Source organism: Haliotis rubra, unplaced genomic scaffold (assembly GCF_003918875.1).
Source record: "Haliotis rubra isolate DU_JTF1 unplaced genomic scaffold, ASM391887v1 Scf90, whole genome shotgun sequence".
Lineage (NCBI taxonomy): Eukaryota > Metazoa > Mollusca > Gastropoda > Lepetellida > Haliotidae > Haliotis > Haliotis rubra.
Genome location: NW_025767635.1, coordinates 1,145,503 through 1,167,868, shown reverse-complemented (window position 1 = coordinate 1,167,868; position 22,366 = coordinate 1,145,503). Strand labels below are relative to the sequence as shown.

Sequence of the window (22,366 nt, the reverse complement as noted above, 5' to 3'; positions counted from 1 at the left end):
AGTGATGGTAGACTGTGTCTGGATGGGGGTAGTGATGGTAGACTGTGTCTGGATGGGGGTAGTGTGATGGTAGACTGTGTCTGGATGGGGAAGTGATGGTAGACTGTGTCTTGATGGGGAAGTGATGGTATAGACTGTCTGGATGGGGAGTAGTGATGGTAGAGCTGTCTGGATGGGAGTAGTGTCTGGATGGGGAGAGACTGTGTCTGGACTAGTGATGGTAGACTGTGTCTGGATGGGGGCCAAGTGATGGTAGACTGTCTGGATGGGGGTAAGTGATGGTAGACTGTCTCTGGATGGGGGTAGTGATGATAGACTGTCTCTGGATGGGGTAGTGATGGTAGACTGTGTCTGGATAGGAAGTGATGGTAGACTGTGTCTGGATGGGGAAGTGATGGTAGACTGTGTCTGGATGGGGGTAGTGTGAGTAGACTGTGTCTGGATGGGGAAGTGATGATAGACTGTCTTGATGGGGGTAGTGATGGTAGTCTGTGTCTGGATGGGGGTAGTGATCAGGTCTGGATGGGGACTGTCTGGATGGGGAAGTGATGGTAGACTGTGTCTGGATGGGGAAGTGATGATTAGACTGTGTCTGGATGGGGGTAGTGATGGTGGAGATGTGTGTCTGGATGGGGAAGTGATGATAGACTGTCTTGATGGGGGTAGTGATGGTAGACTGTGTCTGGATGGGGGTAGTGGCCGGTACACCGTGTCTGGATGGGGAAGTGATGGTAGACTGTGTCTGGATGGGGGTAGTGTCGGTAGACTGTGTCTGGATGGGGGTAGTAATGGTAGACTGTGTCTGGATGGGGGTAGTGATGGTAGGCGTTGTCTGGGCAGGGGGTAGTGATGGTAGACTGCCTTGTGCTGTTGTTAGTGGCAGTTAAATGGGTTTGCTCCCACCATTGTCAGGACATTGCCATCCAACATTGCACCACTGTTGTAGTGACGTGATGGATGATTCAGGGTAGGTGACTCCATGGTCCTGGCACTGTAGTCTGGTATTGTGTAACACCCACACCTTTGTTTGCAGTATCTCCTGGAGGTTTTTCTCAACTGTTATTTTATCTTTAACTCTACATTGTGCAGTACATCTGGCCAAGTATGCATTGTGGACATATAAAGTTGTGTTAAGGAGGTATAGTACAACTGTTGTATACCATGTTGATATTTCCCAACTGGAGGATATGGCTTTCAGCAGTCATTTCTTGTGGTTCTGTAATGAGTTTCCAAGCTCTGATATATATTCTGTGTTATTCTGAGTAAAGCTCCAGGATGGCCTAGTGATGTGAGCCTACACATGGCGTGTTCTATTTGAGTTCTTCCTGTAGGAACAGTGTGGAAGGAGACACACTTTAGGAAACATGGTGATGCAATTGTCTGTTATCTGTGAGATCAAAATAGCTTCAAGTGTTTTTTTCCTCTCGATATTATATGTCCCCTACTGCAGTGTGTGACACACAGGTCAGTGGTATTCTCATACAGCCAAGTGCCTTTAGGGGGGACTCACGAAAGTCATTTCCCTATACGCAAACTGATACATTAACCATGTTATCATATGTCACCTCCTTTTTCTGACCCGTTGTCTTTACATGCAGCAACCCTGTCTATACTGATCCCATCTATACCGATGTCTTTACATGCAGCAACCCTGTCTATACTGATCCCATCTGTACCGATGTCTTTACATGCAGCAACCCTGTCTATACTGATCCCATCTGTACCGATGTCTTTACATGCAGCAACCCTGTCTATACTGATCCCATCTGTACCGATGTCTTTACATGCAGCAACCCTGTCTATACTGATCCCATCTGTACCGATGTCTTTACATGCAGCAACCCTGTCTATACTGATCCCATCTATACCGATGTCTTTACCATGCAGCAACCCTGTCTATACTGATCCCATCTGTACCGATGTCTTTACATGCAGCAACCCTGTCTATACTGATCCCATCTGTACCGATGTCTTTACCATGCAGCAACCCTGTCTATACTGATCCCATCTGTACCGATGTCTTTACATGCAGCAACCCTGTCTATACTGATCCCATCTGTACCGATGTCTTTACCAGCAGCAACCCTGTCTATACTGATCCCATCTGTACCGATGTCTTTACATGCAGCAACCCTGTCTATACTGATCCCATCTGTACCGATGTCTTTACATGCAGCAACCCTGTCTATACTGATCCCATCTGTACCGATGTCTTTACATGCAGCAACCCTGTCTATACTGATCCCATCTGTACCGATGTCTTTACCAGCAGCAACCCTGTCTATACTGATCCCATCTGTACCGATGTCTTTACCAGCAGCAACCCTGTCTATACTGATCCCATCTGTACCGATGTCTTTACATGCAGCAACCCTGTCTATACTGATCCCATCTGTACCGATGTCTTTACATGCAGCAACCCTGTCTATACTGATCCCATCTGTACCGATGTCTTTACATGCAGCAACCCTGTCTATACTGATCCCATCTGTACCGATGTCTTTACATGCAGCAACCCTGTCTATACTGATCCCATCTGTACCGATGTCTTTACCAGCAGCAACCCTGTCTATACTGATCCCATCTGTACCGATGTCTTTACCAGCAGCAACCCTGTCTATACTGATCCCATCTGTACCGATGTCTTTACAGCAGCAACCCTGTCTATACTGATCCCATCTGTACCGATGTCTTTACCAGCAGCAACCCTGTCTATACTGATCCCATCTGTACCGATGTCTTTACATGCAGCAACCCTGTCTATACTGATCCCATCTGTACCGATGTCTTTACATGCAGCAACCCTGTCTATACTGATCCCATCTGTACCGATGTCTTTACATGCAGCAACCCTGTCTATACTGATCCCATCTGTACCGATGTCTTTACCAGCAGCAACCCTGTCTATACTGATCCCATCTGTACCGATGTCTTTACATGCAGCAACCCTGTCTATACTGATCCCATCTGTACCGATGTCTTTACATGCAGCAACCCTGTCTATACTGATCCCATCTGTACCGATGTCTTTACATGCAGCAACCCTGTCTATACTGATCCCATCTGTACCGATGTCTTTACCAGCAGCAACCCTGTCTATACTGATCCCATCTGTACCGATGTCTTTACATGCAGCAACCCTGTCTATACTGATCCCATCTGTACCGATGTCTTTACATGCAGCAACCCTGTCTATACTGATCCCATCTGTACCGATGTCTTTACATGCAGCAACCCTGTCTATACTGATCCCATCTGTACCGATGTCTTTACCAGCAGCAACCCTGTCTATACTGATCCCATCTGTACCGATGTCTTTACATGCAGCAACCCTGTCTATACTGATCCCATCTGTACCGATGTCTTTACCAGCAGCAACCCTGTCTATACTGATCCCATCTGTACCGATGTCTTTACATGCAGCAACCCTGTCTATACTGATCCCATCTGTACCGATGTCTTTACATGCAGCAACCCTGTCTATACTGATCCCATCTGTACCGATGTCTTTACATGCACAGCAACCCTGTCTATACTGTCCCATCTGTACCGATGTCTTTACATGCAGCAACCCTGTCTATACTGATCCCATCTGTACCGATGTCTTTACAGCAGCAACCCTGTCTATACTGATCCCATCTGTACCGATGTCTTTACATGCAGCAACCCTGTCTATACTGATCCCATCTGTACCGATGTCTTTACATGCAGCAACCCTGTCTATACTGATCCCATCTGTACCGCATGTCTTTACATGCAGCAACCCTGTCTATACTGATCCCATCTGTACCGATGTCTCTTTACATGCAGCAACCCTGTCTATACTGATCCCATCTGTACCGATGTCTTTACATGCAGCAACCCTGTCTATACTGATCCCATCTGTACCGATGTCTTTACATGCAGCAACCCTGTCTATACTGATCCCATCTGTACCGATGTCTTTACATGCAGCAACCCTGTCTATACTGATCCCATCTGTACCGATGTCTTTACCAGCAGCAACCCTGTCTATACTGATCCCATCTGTACCGATGTCTTTACATGCAGCAACCCTGTCTATACTGATCCCATCTGTACCGATGTCTTTACATGCAGCAACCCTGTCTATACTGATCCCATCTGTACCGATGTCTTTACATGCAGCAACCCTGTCTATACTGATCCCATCTGTACCGATGTCTTTACCAGCAGCAACCCTGTCTATACTGATCCCATCTGTACCGATGTCTTTACATGCAGCAACCCTGTCTATACTGATCCCATCTGTACCGATGTCTTTACATGCAGCAACCCTGTCTATACTGATCCCATCTGTACCGATGTCTTTACATGCAGCAACCCTGTCTATACTGATCCCATCTGTACCGATGTCTTTACATGCAGCAACCCTGTCTATACTGATCCCATCTGTACCGATGTCTTTACATGCAGCAACCCTGTCTATACTGATCCCATCTGTACCGATGTCTTTACCAGCAGCAGCAACCCTGTCTCTTACATACTGATCCCATCTGTACCCATCTGTACCGATGTCTTTACATGCAGCAACCCTGTCTATACTGATCCCATCTGTACCGATGTCTTTACATGCAGCAACCCTGTCTATACTGATCCCATCTGTACCGATGTCTTTACATGCAGCAACCCTGTCTATACTGATCCCATCTGTACCGATGTCTTTACCAGCAGCAACCCTGTCTATCTATACTGATCCCATCTGTACCGATGTCTTTACATGCAGCAACCCTGTCTATACTGATCCCATCTGTACCGATGTCTTTACCAGCAGCAACCCTGTCTATACTGATCCCATCTGTACCGATGTCTTTACATGCAGCAACCCTGTCTATACTGATCCCATCTGTACCGATGTCTTTACCAGCAGCAACCCTGTCTATACTGATCCCATCTGTACCGATGTCTTTTACCAGCAGCAACCCTGTCTATACTGATCCCATCTGTACCGATGTCTTTACCAGCAGCAACCCTGTCTATACTGATCCCATCTGTACCGATGTCTTTACATGCAGCAACCCTGTCTATACTGATCCCATCTGTACCGATGTCTTTACCAGCAGCAACCCTGTCTATACTGATCCCATCTGTACCGATGTCTTTACATGCAGCAACCCTGTCTATACTGATCCCATCTGTACCGATGTCTTGTCATCAACCCTGTCTATACTGATCCCATCTGTACCGATGTCTTTACCAGCAGCAACCCTGTCTATACTGATCCCATCTGTACCGATGTCTTTACCAGCAGCAACCCTGTCTATACTGATCCCATCTGTACCGATGTCTTTACCAGCAGCAACCCTGTCTATACTGATCCCATCTGTACCGATGTCTTTACCAGCATCAACCCTGTCTATACTGATCCCATCTGTACCGATGTCTTTACAGCAGCAACCCTGTCTATACTGATCCCATCTGTACCATGTCTTTACATGCAGCAACCCTGTCTATACTGATCCCATCTGTGCCGCAGCAACCCTGTCTTACTGACCCATCAGCAACCCTGTCCAGCATACTGATCCTGATCCCATCTGTACCGATGTCTTTACATGCAGCAACCCTGTCTATACTGATCCCATCTGTACCGATGTCTTTACCATCAGCAACCCTGTCTATACTGATCCCATCTGTACCGATGTCTTTACCAGCAGCAACCCTGTCTATACTGATCCCATCTGTACCGATGTCTTTACCAGCAGCAACCCTGTCTATACTGATCCCATCTGTACCGATGTCTTTACCAGCAGCAACCCTGTCTATACTGATCCCATCTGTACCGATGTCTTTACATGCAGCAACCCTGTCTATACTGATCCCATCTGTACCGATGTCTTTACCAGCAGCAACCCTGTCTATACTGATCCCATCTGTACCGATGTCTTTACCAGCAGCAACCCTGTCTATACTGATCCCATCTGTACCGATGTCTTTACCAGCAGCAACCCTGTCTATACTGATCCCATCTGTACCGATGTCTTTACATGCATCAACCCTGTCTATACTGATCCCATCTGTACCGATGTCTTGTCATCAACACAGTCTATGTTTTATTCTAGCTAATGGTGCCATTTAGTGTCGATATGGTGCACCTTAGATTGCTGCCAATAGATTGAGATGGGGCAAGTTACTTCATGTGTAGTGGGACGTTCTTGGACTTCTCTGGGAACATATTCTAACTCTGAACTCTGATATGTAATACCTGACATGACATTTGACAACTACATAACTTTCCATATCTGCTATTGTTTCCTGTTCTAGTTCAGTCGGAATGTTTAACTTGACTGATCTCATGAAAGAATAGTAATAGTTTGCCGAGTGTAACAAGGAAGAATCTGTCTTTGTCCACTTTCAAACACTGAAGCAGAAAGTAAATAAACATGTGTTCATCGAGAGTTTGACATGACAGGGAAATACACGAAGGTAAGTTACCTGTTACCATGGTTACCATTGATTTATGGTCATTGTGTTTATGTGTCCATGTCTTCTGAAGTTCGCCTGTAGAGTTGCCCCCCTTAGTTGCGCCAGAAACTTTGCATCATGGATTCAAGTCCCAGATTGCAAGATCAAAACCTCATTCATTTCTGCAGTAGATAACTCTGCACTTTCCACAACATGTGATACAGCTGAAGTATTGTTCAAAGCTGCTGTTTTTCATGATTGCCAGGCCATATCTAACCCCACAATTGCCGAGCACCAAGAGAAGGCCCTGGAAGCTGTCTTCCCTCTAGTTCTCAAGCTGAAAGCTTTCTACGAATTCTCCCTCAAACTGGGTGAGTATATGTTCCTGCTGATAAAGCTCACAAGCCACGTGATTTCCATTCCCAGAAAGCCAACAACTTGATAAAGCTTCATGTGTGACCTGTTTGTGTGGTTATGTCAGACATAGTAATGACACAAATGACAAATGAGATATAATTAGGCCAATTGTTGCTAATTATGTTGTTGATGTGTATGTTGTGATATCATGCAAGGCTGACATTTGTCCCAATCAGCCGTTATGTATAGCAGGTAACATCATCCAGCCCAGTCTGCCAAGTATTTAGCTACTCAGTTGATCACCTTGCAGGAATGGGACTGTAGTAGCTGTTCATACTTTGAAGTGGAATAAAGTCATAAAATATCATCATTTATATACAGTCACAAGAAAACAATGGGTTCCAGAGCGTGGATTCAGTGTCAAAACAGCTTTCTTCCCCCCCCCCCCCCCAAACCCAAGGCTTGTTGTAAGAACAATGGTTGTAGACTGGGTGATTGTGTCGTTGCTCCTCTGAGCATGGTCTTCTTTACCATCAACCATTATCTTCACATATTATTTACACCTATTGCCTAAAAGCTGAATGTGGCTGGTATTCACTCAATCTTAATGAAACATTGCTGACATCTCATTCGAGTGGTTTGGTGGTCATCCCACGTTTAGAATCGAAGAACACAAATCTTATAGAAATACAAATATCACGAGAACCAGCTTGGAGCAGAACTTACAACCGAGTACTTGTGCAAACTGGCGTCAAGAAAGGGTTGAACTCTTTGGCCAACGTTGGGAACATGACAAATTGGATCATTTCCCCATAAAATGATATGATCATAATGTACTCTGCCAGCCTGGGAGGAATCCCAACCTGACAACACAACAATTAAGGAGGAATGGGGATTATAACATGGTTTCTTAATGTACATTTGTTAAAGTAACTAGGACATTTATAAGCTGAGGTATGGAAATGTGTAATGAAGTACATGTAGCCAACAGGTTGTAGCAAATGCTGTCAGGAAATGTTGATTTACTAGTTCCCCCTGATACAGCAGACCCTAAATCAGTGTGTCACGTAAGGATGATATTGTCCAACACTTGGGTAGATATAGTCACGTATTGTCCATCTACACTGGGGTTACAAACTTATAACTTTTGATTTCTCTGTTCAGAAAATGTTGTACCAGATCTGCTACGAGAGTTGTGCTCGGACAACATGACGCCTCGGGAACATCTGGAGTGCCAGCAGTCTTTGTTTAAACAGTTTGCAGAGATACTGGACTTTGTCCTCACGTTTGATGATCTGAAGGTACGAAAAACACAGGTGCTGACAGTAGTAGCCACTGCTTTGTCTGTCTAAACTCTGTCTAGTTGTTTATTTATCACCATGGAAACTTGCTGACTGATGAAGATACAGTGAAATCTTTGATAGGCATAGCAGTGCGGGACATTAATGGTTTCATGTTGATTCCTGTAATAGTTCTGATGTAATGCTGAATTCTAACGTGTTATCTCCTCTACTTCCAGATGACCAATCCAGCCATTCAGAACGACTTCAGCTATTACAGGAGAACGTTGTCACGGAAACGACTTGCAAATGAGGTTTGTGGCCTATACAGTTTATCCATGAACAAGATGCGTCAATGTGAGATGGTGCTTCTCCTTTCGGGTTCAATAATTTCTCCCTACTCTGTGGGTTGAATAGTTTCTAAATTCTCCTTCAGTTGTTCAATACGTTATCACATCTTCTACACAGGTTATACATTTTCTCACTTCCTTTGGGTTCAGTAGTTTTTCATGTCCCCCGCAGGGACTGTGGAGATCTTCTGGTCAAAATATTACTTTAGAAGGCTTGTGATGTTCTTGTCATACTTTTTATTTTGGCAACAACAATATATTTCAGCACCACAGATGCTGATGCTGTATTTATGAGTTAAGGGAACTGTTATTTTTTCAGGATGAAAATGAGGAAGAAACAGTTTCTAATGAGATGGCTAACAGGATGTCCCTGTTTTATGCACATGCAACCCCCATGTTGAAAACTCTCAGCGATGCCACAGCCAAGTTTGTGTCCCAGGTAAGAAACAGTTTGGTCACCAACATCACCACAGTGACCTGTTTGTAAATGGACGCATGATTTCTGTATATGAATAGAATTAAGGGGACCCAGTGTGTGATGGTGTGTATGTTGTTTTTTGACTGTGGTCATTAGGCCAGCAATCAGTGGCAGTCTTTTCATTTAATTATGTTGGTTAAGTTAGCTTTCACATGAACGTTAGTGAAGGTAATGACAGGCATAACGAGTTTTCATCCACATTGAATCAATTGCCATCATGAATGTTGAGTAGAAGCAGTATCTCAGTGAAATGTGGAGTGCATAGCATTGAATGATGGGGTATTACAGTGAAATACGTCACATTGAATGACAGTAAATTGTTGGCAATGTATCATTGTGTGGAAGATTCCACCATTTTGCAATGTTTGTGCTCCATGTTTCAGCACAAAGATCTGCCCGTGGAACAGACCACAGATGTCCTCAGCACCATGGCCAATATATGTAGGGTCATGATTGATAATCCGTAAGTCCTGCCCAGCTGTGTGTATCTGTGACAAACAGCCGTGAATGGTGTGTCTGTGTGACAATCAGCTGTCAGTGGTGTGTCTGTGTGACAATCAGCTGTCAGTGGTGTGTATCTGTGACAATCAGCTGTCAGTGGTGTGTATCTGTGTGACAATCAGCTGTCAGTGGTGTGTATCTGTGACAATCAGCTGTCAGTGGTGTGTCTGTGTGAGAAACAGCCGTGAGTGGTGTGTATCTGTGTGACAATCAGCTGTCAGTGGTGTGTGTCTGTGTGACAATCAGCTGTGAGTGGTGTGTCTGTCTGACAAACAGCCATGAGTGGTGTGTATCTGTGTGACAATCAGCTGTCAGTGATGTGTCTGTGACAATCAGCTGTCATTGGTGTGTCTGTGTGACAATCAGCTGTCAGTGGTGTGTATCTGTGTGACAATCAGCTGTCAGTGGTGTCTGTGTGACAATCAGCTGTCAGTGGTGTGTATCTGTGTGACAATCAGCTGTCAGTGGTGTGTATTTGTGTGACAATCAGCTATCAGTGGTGTGTCTGTGTGACAATCAGATGTCAGTGGTGTGTATCTGTGTGACAATCAGCTGTCAGTGGTGTGTATTTGTGTGACAATCAGCTATCAGTGGTGTGTCTGTATGACAATCAGCTGTCAGTGGTGTGTATCTGTGTAACAATCAGCTGTGAGTGGTTTGTCTGTGACAATCAGCTGTCATTGGTGTGTATCTGTGACAATCAGCTGTGAGTGGTTTGTCTGTGACAATCAGCTGTCATTGGTGTGTATCTGTGACAATCAGCTGTCATTGGTGTGTATCTGTGACAATCAGCTGTCAGTGGTGTGTATCTGTGTGACAATCAGCTGTGAGTGGTGTGTATCTGTGTAACAATCAGCTGTCAGTGGTGTGTATCTGTGTGACAATCAGCTATCAGTGGTGTGTCTGTATGACAATCAGCTGTGAGTGGTGTGTATATGTTTAACAATCAGCTGTCAGTGGTTTGTCTGTGACAATCAGCTGTCAGTGGTGTGTCTGTGTGACAATCAGCTGTCAGTGGTGTGTATCTGTGACAATCAGCTGTGAATGGTCTGCTGGTAAGTCTGTGTGACAATTATCTTTGAGTCTCATCACCTAATGTGTGTATATGCATGCGTGTGCATAGGTGAGTGAGACAATGTGTGTGCGACAGTCAACTGTCCCATGCGTACGTGCATGCATGAGTGACGTCATGTTATAGGTTTGTTGGCATGCATGAGTGACCTCATGTTATGGGTTTGTTGGCATGCATGAATGACGTCATGACATGGGTTTGTTGGCATGCATGGGTGACGTCATGTTATAGGTTTGTTGGCATGCATGAGTGACGTCATGTCATGGGTTTGTTGGCATGCATGAGTGACATCATGTCATGGGTTTGTTGGCATGCATGAGTGATGTCATGTCATGGGTTTGTTGGCATGCATGAGTGACGGCATGTCATGGGTTTGTTGGCATGCATGAGTGACGGCATGTCATGGGTTTGTTGGCATGCATGAGTGATGTCATGTCATGGGTTTGTTGGCGTGCATGAGTGACGTCATGTTATGGGTTTGTTGGCATGCATGAGTGACGTCATGTTATGGGTTTGTTGGCATGTGACATGTGTTTGTCGGCATGCATGAGTGATGTCATGTTATGGGTTTGTTGGCATGCATGAGTGATGTCATGTCATGGGTTTGTTGGCATGCATGAGTGACGTCATGTCATGGGTTTGTTGGCATGCATGAGTGACGTCATGTCATGGGTTTGTTGGCATGCATGAGTGACGTCATGTTATGGGTTTGCTGGCATGCATGAGTGACGTCATGACATGGGTTTGTTGGCATGCATGAGTGACATCATGTCATGGGTTTGTTGGCATGCATGAGTGATATCATGTTATGGGTTTGTTTGCATGTATGAGTGACGTCAGGTTTGTTGGCATGCATGAGTGACGTCATGTTATGGGTTTGTTGGCATGCATGAGTAACGTCATGTTATGAGTTTGTTTGCATGTATGAGTGACGTCAAGTTTGTTGGCATGCATGACTGATGTCATGTTATGGGTTTGTTTGCATGTATGAGTAACGTCATGTTATGAGTTTGTTGGCTAATGAGGACCACATGTATTTTGCAGCCAGTACAGTTCAAGGTTTACCAGTGAGGAGACAAAGTTGTTCTGTTTACGAGTTATGGTCGGCGTAATCATTCTCTACGACCACGTGCATCCAGTCGGGGCCTTCGCGAAGACTTCAGGAATCGACGTGAGTTCTGACACTGTTGTTATGTAAGGCCAGTGATCCAAGACACTGAAACCCACTAAAACTTGTGTGCCCAGCTTCAGGTTTGAATGTCTGATATAATCCAATGTAGATCATACATGTTTCGGGTTAGAATTCATCTACAGCAACTCATGCTTGCAACTCTCTGCTGCACCTCCATCCTACATTACTCTCTCCTCCACCTCCATCCTACATTACCCTCTGCTCCACCTCCATCCTACATTACTCTCTGCTCCACCTCCATCCTACATTACTCTCTGCTCCACCTCCATCCTACATTACTCTCTGCTGCACCTCCATCCTACATTACTCTCTGCTGCACCTCCATCCTACATTACTCTCTGCTGCACCTCCATCCTACATTACTTATAATCTCTGCTGCACCTCCATCCTACATTACTCTCTGCTGCACCTCCATCCTACATTACTCTCTGCTCCACCTCCATGCTACATTACTCTCTGCTGCACCTCCATCCTACATTACTCTCTGCTGCACCTCCATCCTACATTACTCTCTGCTGCACCTCCATCCTACATTACTCTCTGCTGCACCTCCATCCTACCTCCATCCTACATTACTCTCTGCTGCACACCTCCATCTCATTACTCTCTGCTCCACCTCCATCCTACATTACTCTCTGCTGCACCTCCATGCTATTACTCTCTGCTGCACCTCCATGCTACATTACTCTGCTGCTGCTACATTACTCTCTGCTGCACCTCCATGCTACATTACTCTCTGCTGCACCTCCATGCTACATTACTCTCTGCTGCACCTCCATGCTACATTACTCTCTGCTCCACCTCCATGCTACATTACTCTCTGCTCCACCTCCATGCTACATTACTCTCTGCTGCACCTCCATGCTACATTACTCTCTGCTGCACCTCCATCCTACATTACTCTCTGCTGCACTCTCTGCTACACTCTCTCTGCTCCACCTCCATGCTACATTACTCTGCTCCACCTCCATCCTACATTACTCTCCTGCACCTTACTCTCTGCTGCACCTCCATGCTACATTACTCTCTGCTCCACCTCCATCCTACATTACTCTCTGCTGCACCTCCACCTCCATGCTACATTACTCTGCTCCACCTGCTTACACCTCCATGCTACATTACTCTCTGCTCCACCTCCATGCTACATTACTCTCTCTGCTGCACCTCTCTGCTGCACCTCCATCCTACATTACTCTCTGCTGCACCTCCATCCTACATTACTCTCTGCAGTACTTCCATGCATCATAACATTTTGGTCAATTGAGTATTACTGACCACCAGTCATAATTCTTGCTTTCAGATGAAGAGTTCTATCAAGGTTTTGAAAGATCAGGGACCTAGGAAAGTGGAGGGTTTACTGAACGCTTTAAGGTGAGATATGGACCAAATGCCACAGTGTAGATGTACTAAATGCTATAGGTGTGATATGGACCATATGCCACAGTGTAGATGTACTAAATGCTATAGGTGTGATATGGACCATATGCCACAGTGTAGATGTACTGAGTGCTATAAGGTGAGATATGGACCATATGTCACAGTGTAGATGTACTGAGTGCTATAAGGTGAAATATGGACCATATGCCACAGTGTAGATATACTGAGTGCTATAAGGTGAAATATGGACTATATGTCACAGTGTAGATGTACTGAGTGCTATAAGGTGAGATATGGAGAGTATGTCATGATGTAGATGTACTGACTGCTCTAAGGTGAGAGTATGTCATGATATAGATGTACTGAGTGCTATAAGGTGAGATATGGACCAAATGCCACAGTGTAGATGTACTAAATGCTATAGGTGTGATATGGACCATATGCCACAGTGTAGATGTACTGAGTGCTATAAGGTGAAATATGGACCATATGTCACAGTGTAGATGTACTGAGTGCTATAAGGTGAGATATGGAGAGTATGTCATGATGTAGATGTACTGAGTGCTATAAGGTGAGATATGTACCAAATGTCACGATGCAGATGTACTGAATGCTATAAGGTGAGATATGAGGAGTTTGTCTTGGTGTAGATGTACTGAGTGCTATAAGGTGAGATATGGAGAGTATGTCATGATGTAGATGTACTGAGTGCTATTAGGTGAGATATGGAGAGTATGTCATGATGTAGATGTACTGAGTGCTATTAGGTGAGATATGGAGAGTATGTCATGATGTAGATGTACTGAGTGCTCTAAGGTGAGATATGGAGAGTATGTCACAGTGTAGATGTACTGAGTGCTCTAAGGTGAGATATGGACCATATGCCACAGTGTAGATGTACTGAGTGCTCTAAGGTGAGATATGGAGAGTATGCCACAGTGTAGATGTACTGAGTGCTATAAGGTGTAATATGGACCATATGTCACAGTGTAGATGTACTGAGTGCTATAAGGTGAGATATGGAGAGTATGTCATGATGTAGATGTACTGAGTGCTATAAGGTGAGATATGGACCATACCATATGTGTACAGTGTAGATGTACTATGTGCACAGTGTAGATGCTATAAGGTGAGATATGGAGAGTATGTCTGGTGTAGATGTACTGAGTGCTATGTACTGAGGAGTGCTATAAATGATTGAGATATGGAGTATGTCCACGGTGTAGATGTACTGAGTGCTATAAGGTGAGATATGGACCATATGTCACAGTGTAGATGTACTGAGTGCTATAAGGTGAGATATGGAGAGTATGTCATGATGTAGATGTACTGAGTGCTATAAGGTGAGATATGGAGAGTATGTCATGATGTGTAGATGTACTGAGTGCTATTAGGTGAGATATGGAGAGTATGTCATGATGTAGATGTACTGAGTGCTATTAGGTGAGATATGGAGTAGTCATATGTCATGTACTAGAGTGTATAATGTACTGAGTGCATGATGTTAAGGTGAGTGCTCTATATGGAGAGTATGTCACAGTGTAGATGTACTGAGTGCTCTAAGGTGAGATATGGACCATATGCCACAGTGTAGATGTACTGAGTGCTCTAAGGTGAGATATGGAGAGTATGTCACAGTGTAGATGTACTGAGTGCTATAAGGTGTAATATGGACCATATGTCACAGTGTAGATGTACTGAGTGCTATAAGGTGAGATATGGAGAGTATGTCTTGGTGTAGATGTACTGAGTGCTATAAGGTGAGATATGGACCATATGTCACAGTGTAGATGTACTGAGTGCTATAAGGTGAGATATGGAGAGTATGTCTTGGTGTAGATGTACTGAGTGCTATAAGGTGAGATATGGAGAGTATGTCACAGTGTAGATGTACTGAGTGCTATAAGGTATGAGATATGGACCATATGTCACAGTGTGTAGATGTACTGAGTGCTATAAGGTGAGATATGGAGAGTATGTCTTGATGTACTGAGTGCTATAAGGTGAGATATGTACTGAGTGCTATAAGGTGAGATATGGAGAGTATGTCACGATTAGATGTAGATGTACTGAGTGCTATTAAGATGAGATATGTACCAAATGTCACGATGTAGATGTACTGAATGCTCATAAGGTGAGATATGGAGAGTATGTCTGATGTAGATGTACTGAGTGCTATAAGGTGAGATATGGAGAGTATGTCATGAAGATGTACTGAGTGCTCTATGAGATATGGAGAGTATGTCATGATGTAGATGTACTGAGTGCTCTAAGGTGAGATATGGAGAGTATGTCATGATGTAGATGTGTACTGAGTGCTCTAAGGTGAGATATGGAGAGTATGTCATGATGTAGATGTACTGAGTGCTATAAGGTGAGATATGGAAGTATGTCATGATGTAGATGTACTTGAGTGCTCAAGGTGAGATATGGAGAGTATGTCATGATGTTGATGTACTGAGTGCTATAAGGTGAGATATGGAGAGTATGTCATGATGTAGATGTACTGAGTGCTCTAAGGTGAGATATGGAGAGTATGTCTTGGTGTAGATGTACTGAGTGCTATAAGGTGAGATATGGAGAGTATGTCATGATGTAGATGTACTGAGTGCTCTAAGGTGAGAGTATGTCATGATATAGATGTACTGAGTGCTATAAGGTGAGATATGGAGAGTATGTCATGATGTAGATGTACTGAGTGTATATAAGGTGAGATATGGAGAGTATGTCATGATGTAGATGTACTGAGTGCTCTAAGGTGCGATATGGACCATATGTCACGGTGTAGATGTACTGAGTGCTATAAGGTGAGATATGGAGAGTATGTCATGATGTAGATGTACTGAGTGCTCTAAGGTGAGATATGGAGAGTATGTCATGATGTAGATGTACTGAGTGCTATAAGGTGAGATATGGAGAGTATGTCATGATGTAGATGTACTGAGTGCTCTAAGGTGAGATATGGAGAGTATGTCTTGGTGTAGATGTACTGAGTGCTCTAAGGTGAGATATGGAGAGTATGTCATGATGTAGATGTGCTGAGTGCTATAAGGTGAGATATGGAGAGTATGTCATGATGTAGATGTACTGAGTGTTCTAAGGTGAGATATGGAGAGTATGTCCTGATGTAGATGTACTGTTTGCTCTAAGGTGCGATATGAAGCATTTGTTACACTGTACCTGTAATATTTATGGAATGTTTCCAGGTGAATTACTGCTATGAATATCCAGATGAATTGTGTAAAATTTATTATGTTGTTATTGTATTGTATTATATTTTCTTTTCAGATACACAACCAAACACTTACAAGATGAAACCACACCAAAAGCAATAAAAGCTTTACTGGCGGAGTGACCCTGACCCTGGGGGACCTTCAGCACTGTGTCGACCAAGCTGTTTTTAATATGTACAAATCATACTGTGCTGGCCAATAATGGACCAATCATTGCCTTGATTACAGCATCACCTGAGGCAGCTCAACCAATCGGCTTTGAGTTAGCTTGTGGTGTGGTCACTTTGTGTATTATTCACCATCCTCATCACCATCATCACTTCATGACCCATCTTTATCTCACAGTGCAACAAATGACAACATGACTGGCTGGCCGGAAACGTTAGTGTGTTAGAACTAGGAGAGGTATGAATATGTTCCGCAACTATTCACCTTGGAACTATTCATATCCATCAATATCAAAACTCTACTTTTCAAAAAAAATTATTTAAATCTTGAGAAAGAATATTGACACTTGGCGTTTGTTTAATAAGATGAATGAGATTTATGAATACAATTGATGGTTATATATGAAGAAAGTATTCTCCAACTGCAGAGAACATATGTAAATATGTCTCTGTTGCCATGGTATTTGTCCAAGACAATGCCGTATTGTCCAAGATACATGCTGCTCAGTGATGGTAAGGTGTCTTGACCACCATAATGGTTGTCCAGGCAACGTTCAGGACGTGTTGTTCCTCTAGAAGTAATAGTGTTGTCATCAGCTACAGTTTGATCAGTGCCAGATGACAATATGATTTTCTAACCTTCCTTCATTTTTATCCTCATCATTACTACAAATGTTTTGAGAATTAAATCAGCACCAGTACTGAATGGAATCATCCCTTGCGTGTGGATACATTATGTATACATCACGAACAGCACTTTGATAATTGTAGGTAGAACTGTTTGTAGACCCTGATTCTGTTTGTATTCAGTGAGCCTATGTTAGTCCTTGGAGACAGAAGGGCAGCTTGTATCCCATGAGCAGTGTGAGAGTATTCTGTGTGCTCCCCACCCCTCCGTTTGTTGTATCCCAGGAGCGGTGTGAGAGTATTCTGTGCCCTCCCCACCCCTCTGTTTGTTGTATCCCAGGAGCGGTGTGAGAGTATTCTGTGTGCCCCCCATCCCCCTCTGTTTGTTGTATCCCAGGAGCGGTGTGAGAGTATTCTGTGTGCTCCCCACCCCTCTGTTTGTTGTATCCCAGGAGCCGTGTGAGAGTATTCTGTGTGCTCCCCACCCCTCTATTTGTTGTATCCCAGGAGCGGTGTGAGAGTATTCTGTGTGCTCCCCACCCCTCTGTGTGTTGTATCCCAGGAGCCGTGTGAGAGTATTCTGTGTGCTCCCCATCCCTCCTCTGTTTGTTGTATCCCAGGAGCGGTGTGAGAGTATTCTGTGTGCTCCCCATCCCCCCTCTGTTTGTTGTATCCCAGGAGCAGTGTGAGAGTATTCTGTGTGCTCCCCACCCCTCTGTTTGTTGTTATGTAGTAACATATACATACAGCTACGTCAGTGATAAGCATATGACTGTGGTCAGTATGCTGTGTATTCCATTGCAATGTAACTGTACTGGGTATGTTGATCTTGGACACCAGCTTTAAAAGTTTTAGGGAGAATGTACTATAATGTGAAATCTCAGTGTTAGACTATGCAAGTCCCAAGTCAACTCGTGCAGTGCCAAAACCTGGCATTGTCATGCTAAGATTGGTCCCTAAAGTCAGCTGTTGCACTGCAAAGCCTGGCTCCCAAGTCCGTTGTTGCAGTGTCATCTCCCAGGGCCACACAGCTGTAGAACAGCTGTAGAACAGCAATAGGTAGAAGGTCTACAGTGTTGTAAAGGATTCATGAACAATATATTTTAGGATTATGTTGAAGCATAATTTGTATCAATGAGAATGAAATAGTGTATACTTCTATGACATGTTAATCTTTGGCAATATATGTTTGAACAGTACATTCCGTTATGCATGTTTAGGGCTGCATAATTCGAGCCGATCAGGGTACGAGGGTGTTTACACTGTATTGCACTGTGAGATCATACAGTTCTATTCCTCCCTTGATGAAGCAACGCATGGAGGTGACATCCTTCATAAAAAATAATCTCATTCCAATTTTGTCTTTATGCATAAAAGATTCCTACTGGGAAATGGGTAGAATATTGTTTTCTACAATAACACAACCCCCTTGTGCTGCTTCATTGAGGCAAGTCATGGCTTTGCTAAGAATTCTGTAATAACTTGTACATTTATGTGTTATATATATATATATATATATTGTGTGTTTGAGTACTTACTGTTATAGACTGGGAGCTTTGTGTAGATACGATATTTTCCCATCCCACCCTTTCTCCAGGTTGATTACTGTGTTGGTTTCAGCACTTACAGCATCCATCGCTCCAGGTCATGCAGAGCACTATCAATGTTAGTACAACAAGAACATTTTAGTTATGCAAGTGAATGTTGTATGTTTTTGTCTTGGACTATTCTCTACTATCTTTACATTTGATTATTTGTACTAATCCAATAACTGGCCTTGACCTCCACCTTCTACTGGTCATGAAGCACACACCCTCCTGCTTGTGTCGCATTGTTAAGTCCAACCCAAAGTGCAATTATCAAACATGACCTTGTGGTTATTTCTGGATGTTCCTGGTTGAGGGTCTGTGAGGCACAGTGAAGATGTAGAAGGTGACCCAGTACTGCTCTACACAGTCGCTTGGCTGAGTTTGGATCCCATATTTCCTCCAGTAGTGATCCTGGGCCGGCCACCTCCTATACTTGTGGATTTCACTGAGCAGCTAAAAGTTGAGAACTTGCGTCCCTCTGCAATTGCTTCTGAATAATAAAGCAGTAGAAACACAGCTCATTCACAGTTCCATGTCTTCTTTTGAAAATATTAAACATGAAGTAGAAGGCAATACTGTGGTCACTGTGTTTTGGTTGAAGAATTCCTCCACTTGGATCGATGTACCATCAGTGACAGTAGGACTAGGGTTAGCCCAGTCTTGTAAACATCACTTTGATTCCAGTAGAGGTTTAGTTTGTCGGTTTCATAGTTTCTTCTGACTGTCTGCACACCCATTAGATGGCAATATTCATGCACTCACTGTCGTCACCCATATCTGAGTTAGTTTTTGATGTATTATCTGAGATTTAGTCCTTGAAATAACACAAGTATAAATTGTTATAGTATTATGACTTTTGCCTCTGCACACTTCGTCCAAAGCAATTGGTCCCACCATTCGTAACACCAAGCTGACAGGAGCCAGTTGTACCGTCATTTGAGAAACTACATTTCAGGGCATATTTTCTATTTTCCACAAGACGTATAGAAATGCTTATATTTAAACTATTTTGAGAGATTGTATATTTTCCATTTCTGATGATCACACTATATTCTCAGGATGTGTAGTGGTGTTTTGTTGTTGATGTATCGATGTTTACTCCAGACACTCACTTTCCATCTTATAAGGTTGTGGTAATGTCATTGTGACCAGACAATACTGATGCCAGCCTGGTCCCTACACGAACCACAGGATAACTGTCAGGTGTTTCAAGAACAGTGTTACCCTTGTTGATAGAAATCTTTCCTAAGCAAGAAGGTGTAGTAATAATTAGATTTCTCCAATGCCATAAGTTGTTAGGGTTTTTTCTGGATACGCCAATTTGATATTGCAAAACAATTGTCCCTATTTTCATTTCCACTGGTAATTTTGAAGTGAACATGGGGTGCAGGTTTGTTAGGAGGGCCTCTCCAGGACGTGTATTGTTATTATCACACGCCAGCTGGAAAGTGAGTGTTTGCCGTGTATATTAGGGGATTGGTTGGACACTGGATGATATCACTGTGTTCCCCCTGGCTAGCAGGGATTGGTTGAACATTGGATGATATCCCTATGTTCCCCTTGTCTGGCAGGGATTGGTTAACAGTGTGTGTGATATCTCTGCATATTCTCTGCTTCGGGGGCATTGGTTGGGCACTATGATATCTCTGTTATTGTACTGTCTGTTGAGTATGACTACCTTCAATAGTTCCTGTCTGGTCCAGTGTGAGAATATGGAACTTTGTATGCTAATAGTTTAACCCTTGTTAATATTTGGAATTAACAGTGACAATATGTTTTGGCAGCTGTAGGTTGACACAATGTTACAAGCACCTTGTGTCTTATTGTTTCATTCTCACCAAAGAAAAGGTTTCATTTTTGGTTATTTCTGGAAAACGAAGTCAGCTATTCTGATGATGTGATGATACAGGAAGTGTTGATGATATTGGAGTTGGGACATTTGAGCACAGAAAATATTGGTTTTTGAAATCAGTTTGAAATTACAAGTTTTATTAATGTTGATACAAGATTGGAAAGTTATGATTCAGACTATGAGTAAACTTTTGGTTCTTTTAAAGAGAGGGGCGGTGAGGTAGCCTAGTGATTAAAGCGTTCACTCGTCACACCAAAGACCCGGGTTCAATTCCCCACATGGGTACAATTTGTGAAGCCCATTTCTGGTGTCCCCCACCCTGATATTGCTGGAATATTGCTAAACACGGCGTAAAACCATACTCAGTCAGTCAGTCAGTCTTTTAAAGAGTAATATTTTGTTCATCTGACGAAAAATACATCTTCTATTTTCCCATTGTATAACGCCATTCTCTTTAGACTGAGAAATGCAATTCAGAAATTCGTTCATTGAATCCTTTGATTAATTCCAGGGGTCTTTGTGTTACTTTTTTTAATGATGAATAATGTACACAATATGATGTTTCCTAAAGTTATTGTGTCTCCTCTTAGAGGGACAGTATTATAAGCCTTGTTGGTTGTTGCATTACAGATTGTCCTGTTCCACATGCACATGTGTATATTGGTAATAACTTCATAATCAAGAATGATATATTTTGAAGGGCCCACAATAAATATTTGAAGATGCTTGGAGACAGTAATATTTCATGTTTAGATATTCTGTAGGGTCAAAGAGACTGGGGATGATTGGGTAGTCGGGTGAGTTAGGTGTTGTTAGTTCCTGACATCGTACAATTTGTATTTATAGATGTTATTGCAGCCATTGTGTTACCGTACTCCTAATAGTAATGTAACTGTAATTAATTTCTAAATCATATAACTAACTCATTCCTAATACTGTGGATGTTAGTTTGTCCACAAGAGCTATGCTTAACAGTATTTAAAGAGAGGTTTTGTCTGAACAGGGTCCTGTACTGGATGTTGTCTAGAATGTGAAATGGAGTACATTGCATTGTTTTAACAGACATGGTCATAGAACTTTGAGGGTAGTGAACAAAACTTATAATGTTAAAGGATTCGAGAAAACCTCAAGTGTTGTTGATTAGTGTACATTGATTTATCTGACAATCAAGAAACATATTGGAAATAAGGTGGCCAGTGTTTCCTGTGGTCTGTGAGCACTGTGTTGTATGTGGCTGTTGTTTGATAAATTAATCAATATTGAGAAAACTTTGTTCCCATATTTTGATCTTTGGTAGATTTCTTATCAAGAGAGAAACCTGCAGGGAATCTGTAGATGACCGAGTACATCCAGAAGATTTCTGTTTGGGAAGTAATGTCTTGTTGTGGGGCTAGCAGCGTCACTTACTTGATACGGCGGCTGTCAGGTGTGTTTGGGAAGTAATGTCTTGTTGTGGGGCTAGCAGCGTCACTTACTTGATACGGCGGCTGTCGGGTGTGTTTGGGAAGTAATGTCTTGTTGTGGGGCTAGCAGCGTCACTTACTTGATACGGCGGCTGTCGGGTGTGTTCGGGACAAGTCTGTCCTTGTTATGGAGGCTTCCAACATTGACATTGATTAACCTAATTATTGGATGAACATGATAAATCATTCAGTCCTGCTAATTACCAGTCTGTACCATGTATGCTAGAAGTACACCTACTCTATGTTTGGCTGGAGTAGATCAAGCCAGGAAAAAGCAACCTGCATATAAAGGCAATAACAATTGGACTGGATTTTATTGGAGATTTAGGATGATATGAAACACCATTATAACTGTACAGTTAAGTGGATAGCATTTGTTACTGTGTTGTTTATGATGATGTAAGTGGT

The 22,366-nt window shown here is 43.1% G+C and overlaps 1 protein-coding gene across 1 annotated transcript in view; it reads left to right on the top strand.

Moving 5' to 3' along the window:
• LOC124263969 (CYFIP-related Rac1 interactor B-like) overlaps positions 1-21,626 on the top strand; it is a 57,850-nt gene extending 36,224 nt beyond the window's left edge. The window contains exons 4-11 of the mRNA XM_046698699.1: positions 6,686-6,791; positions 7,942-8,078; positions 8,297-8,371; positions 8,727-8,846; positions 9,269-9,348; positions 11,503-11,629; positions 12,951-13,021; positions 16,316-21,626. Of these exons, the coding sequence (XP_046554655.1) occupies positions 6,686-6,791; positions 7,942-8,078; positions 8,297-8,371; positions 8,727-8,846; positions 9,269-9,348; positions 11,503-11,629; positions 12,951-13,021; positions 16,316-16,382 (783 nt within the window). The 3' untranslated portion in view covers positions 16,383-21,626. The remainder of the gene's footprint in view (positions 1-6,685; positions 6,792-7,941; positions 8,079-8,296; positions 8,372-8,726; positions 8,847-9,268; positions 9,349-11,502; positions 11,630-12,950; positions 13,022-16,315) is intronic.
• The last annotated feature ends 740 nt before the right edge of the window (positions 21,627-22,366 follow it).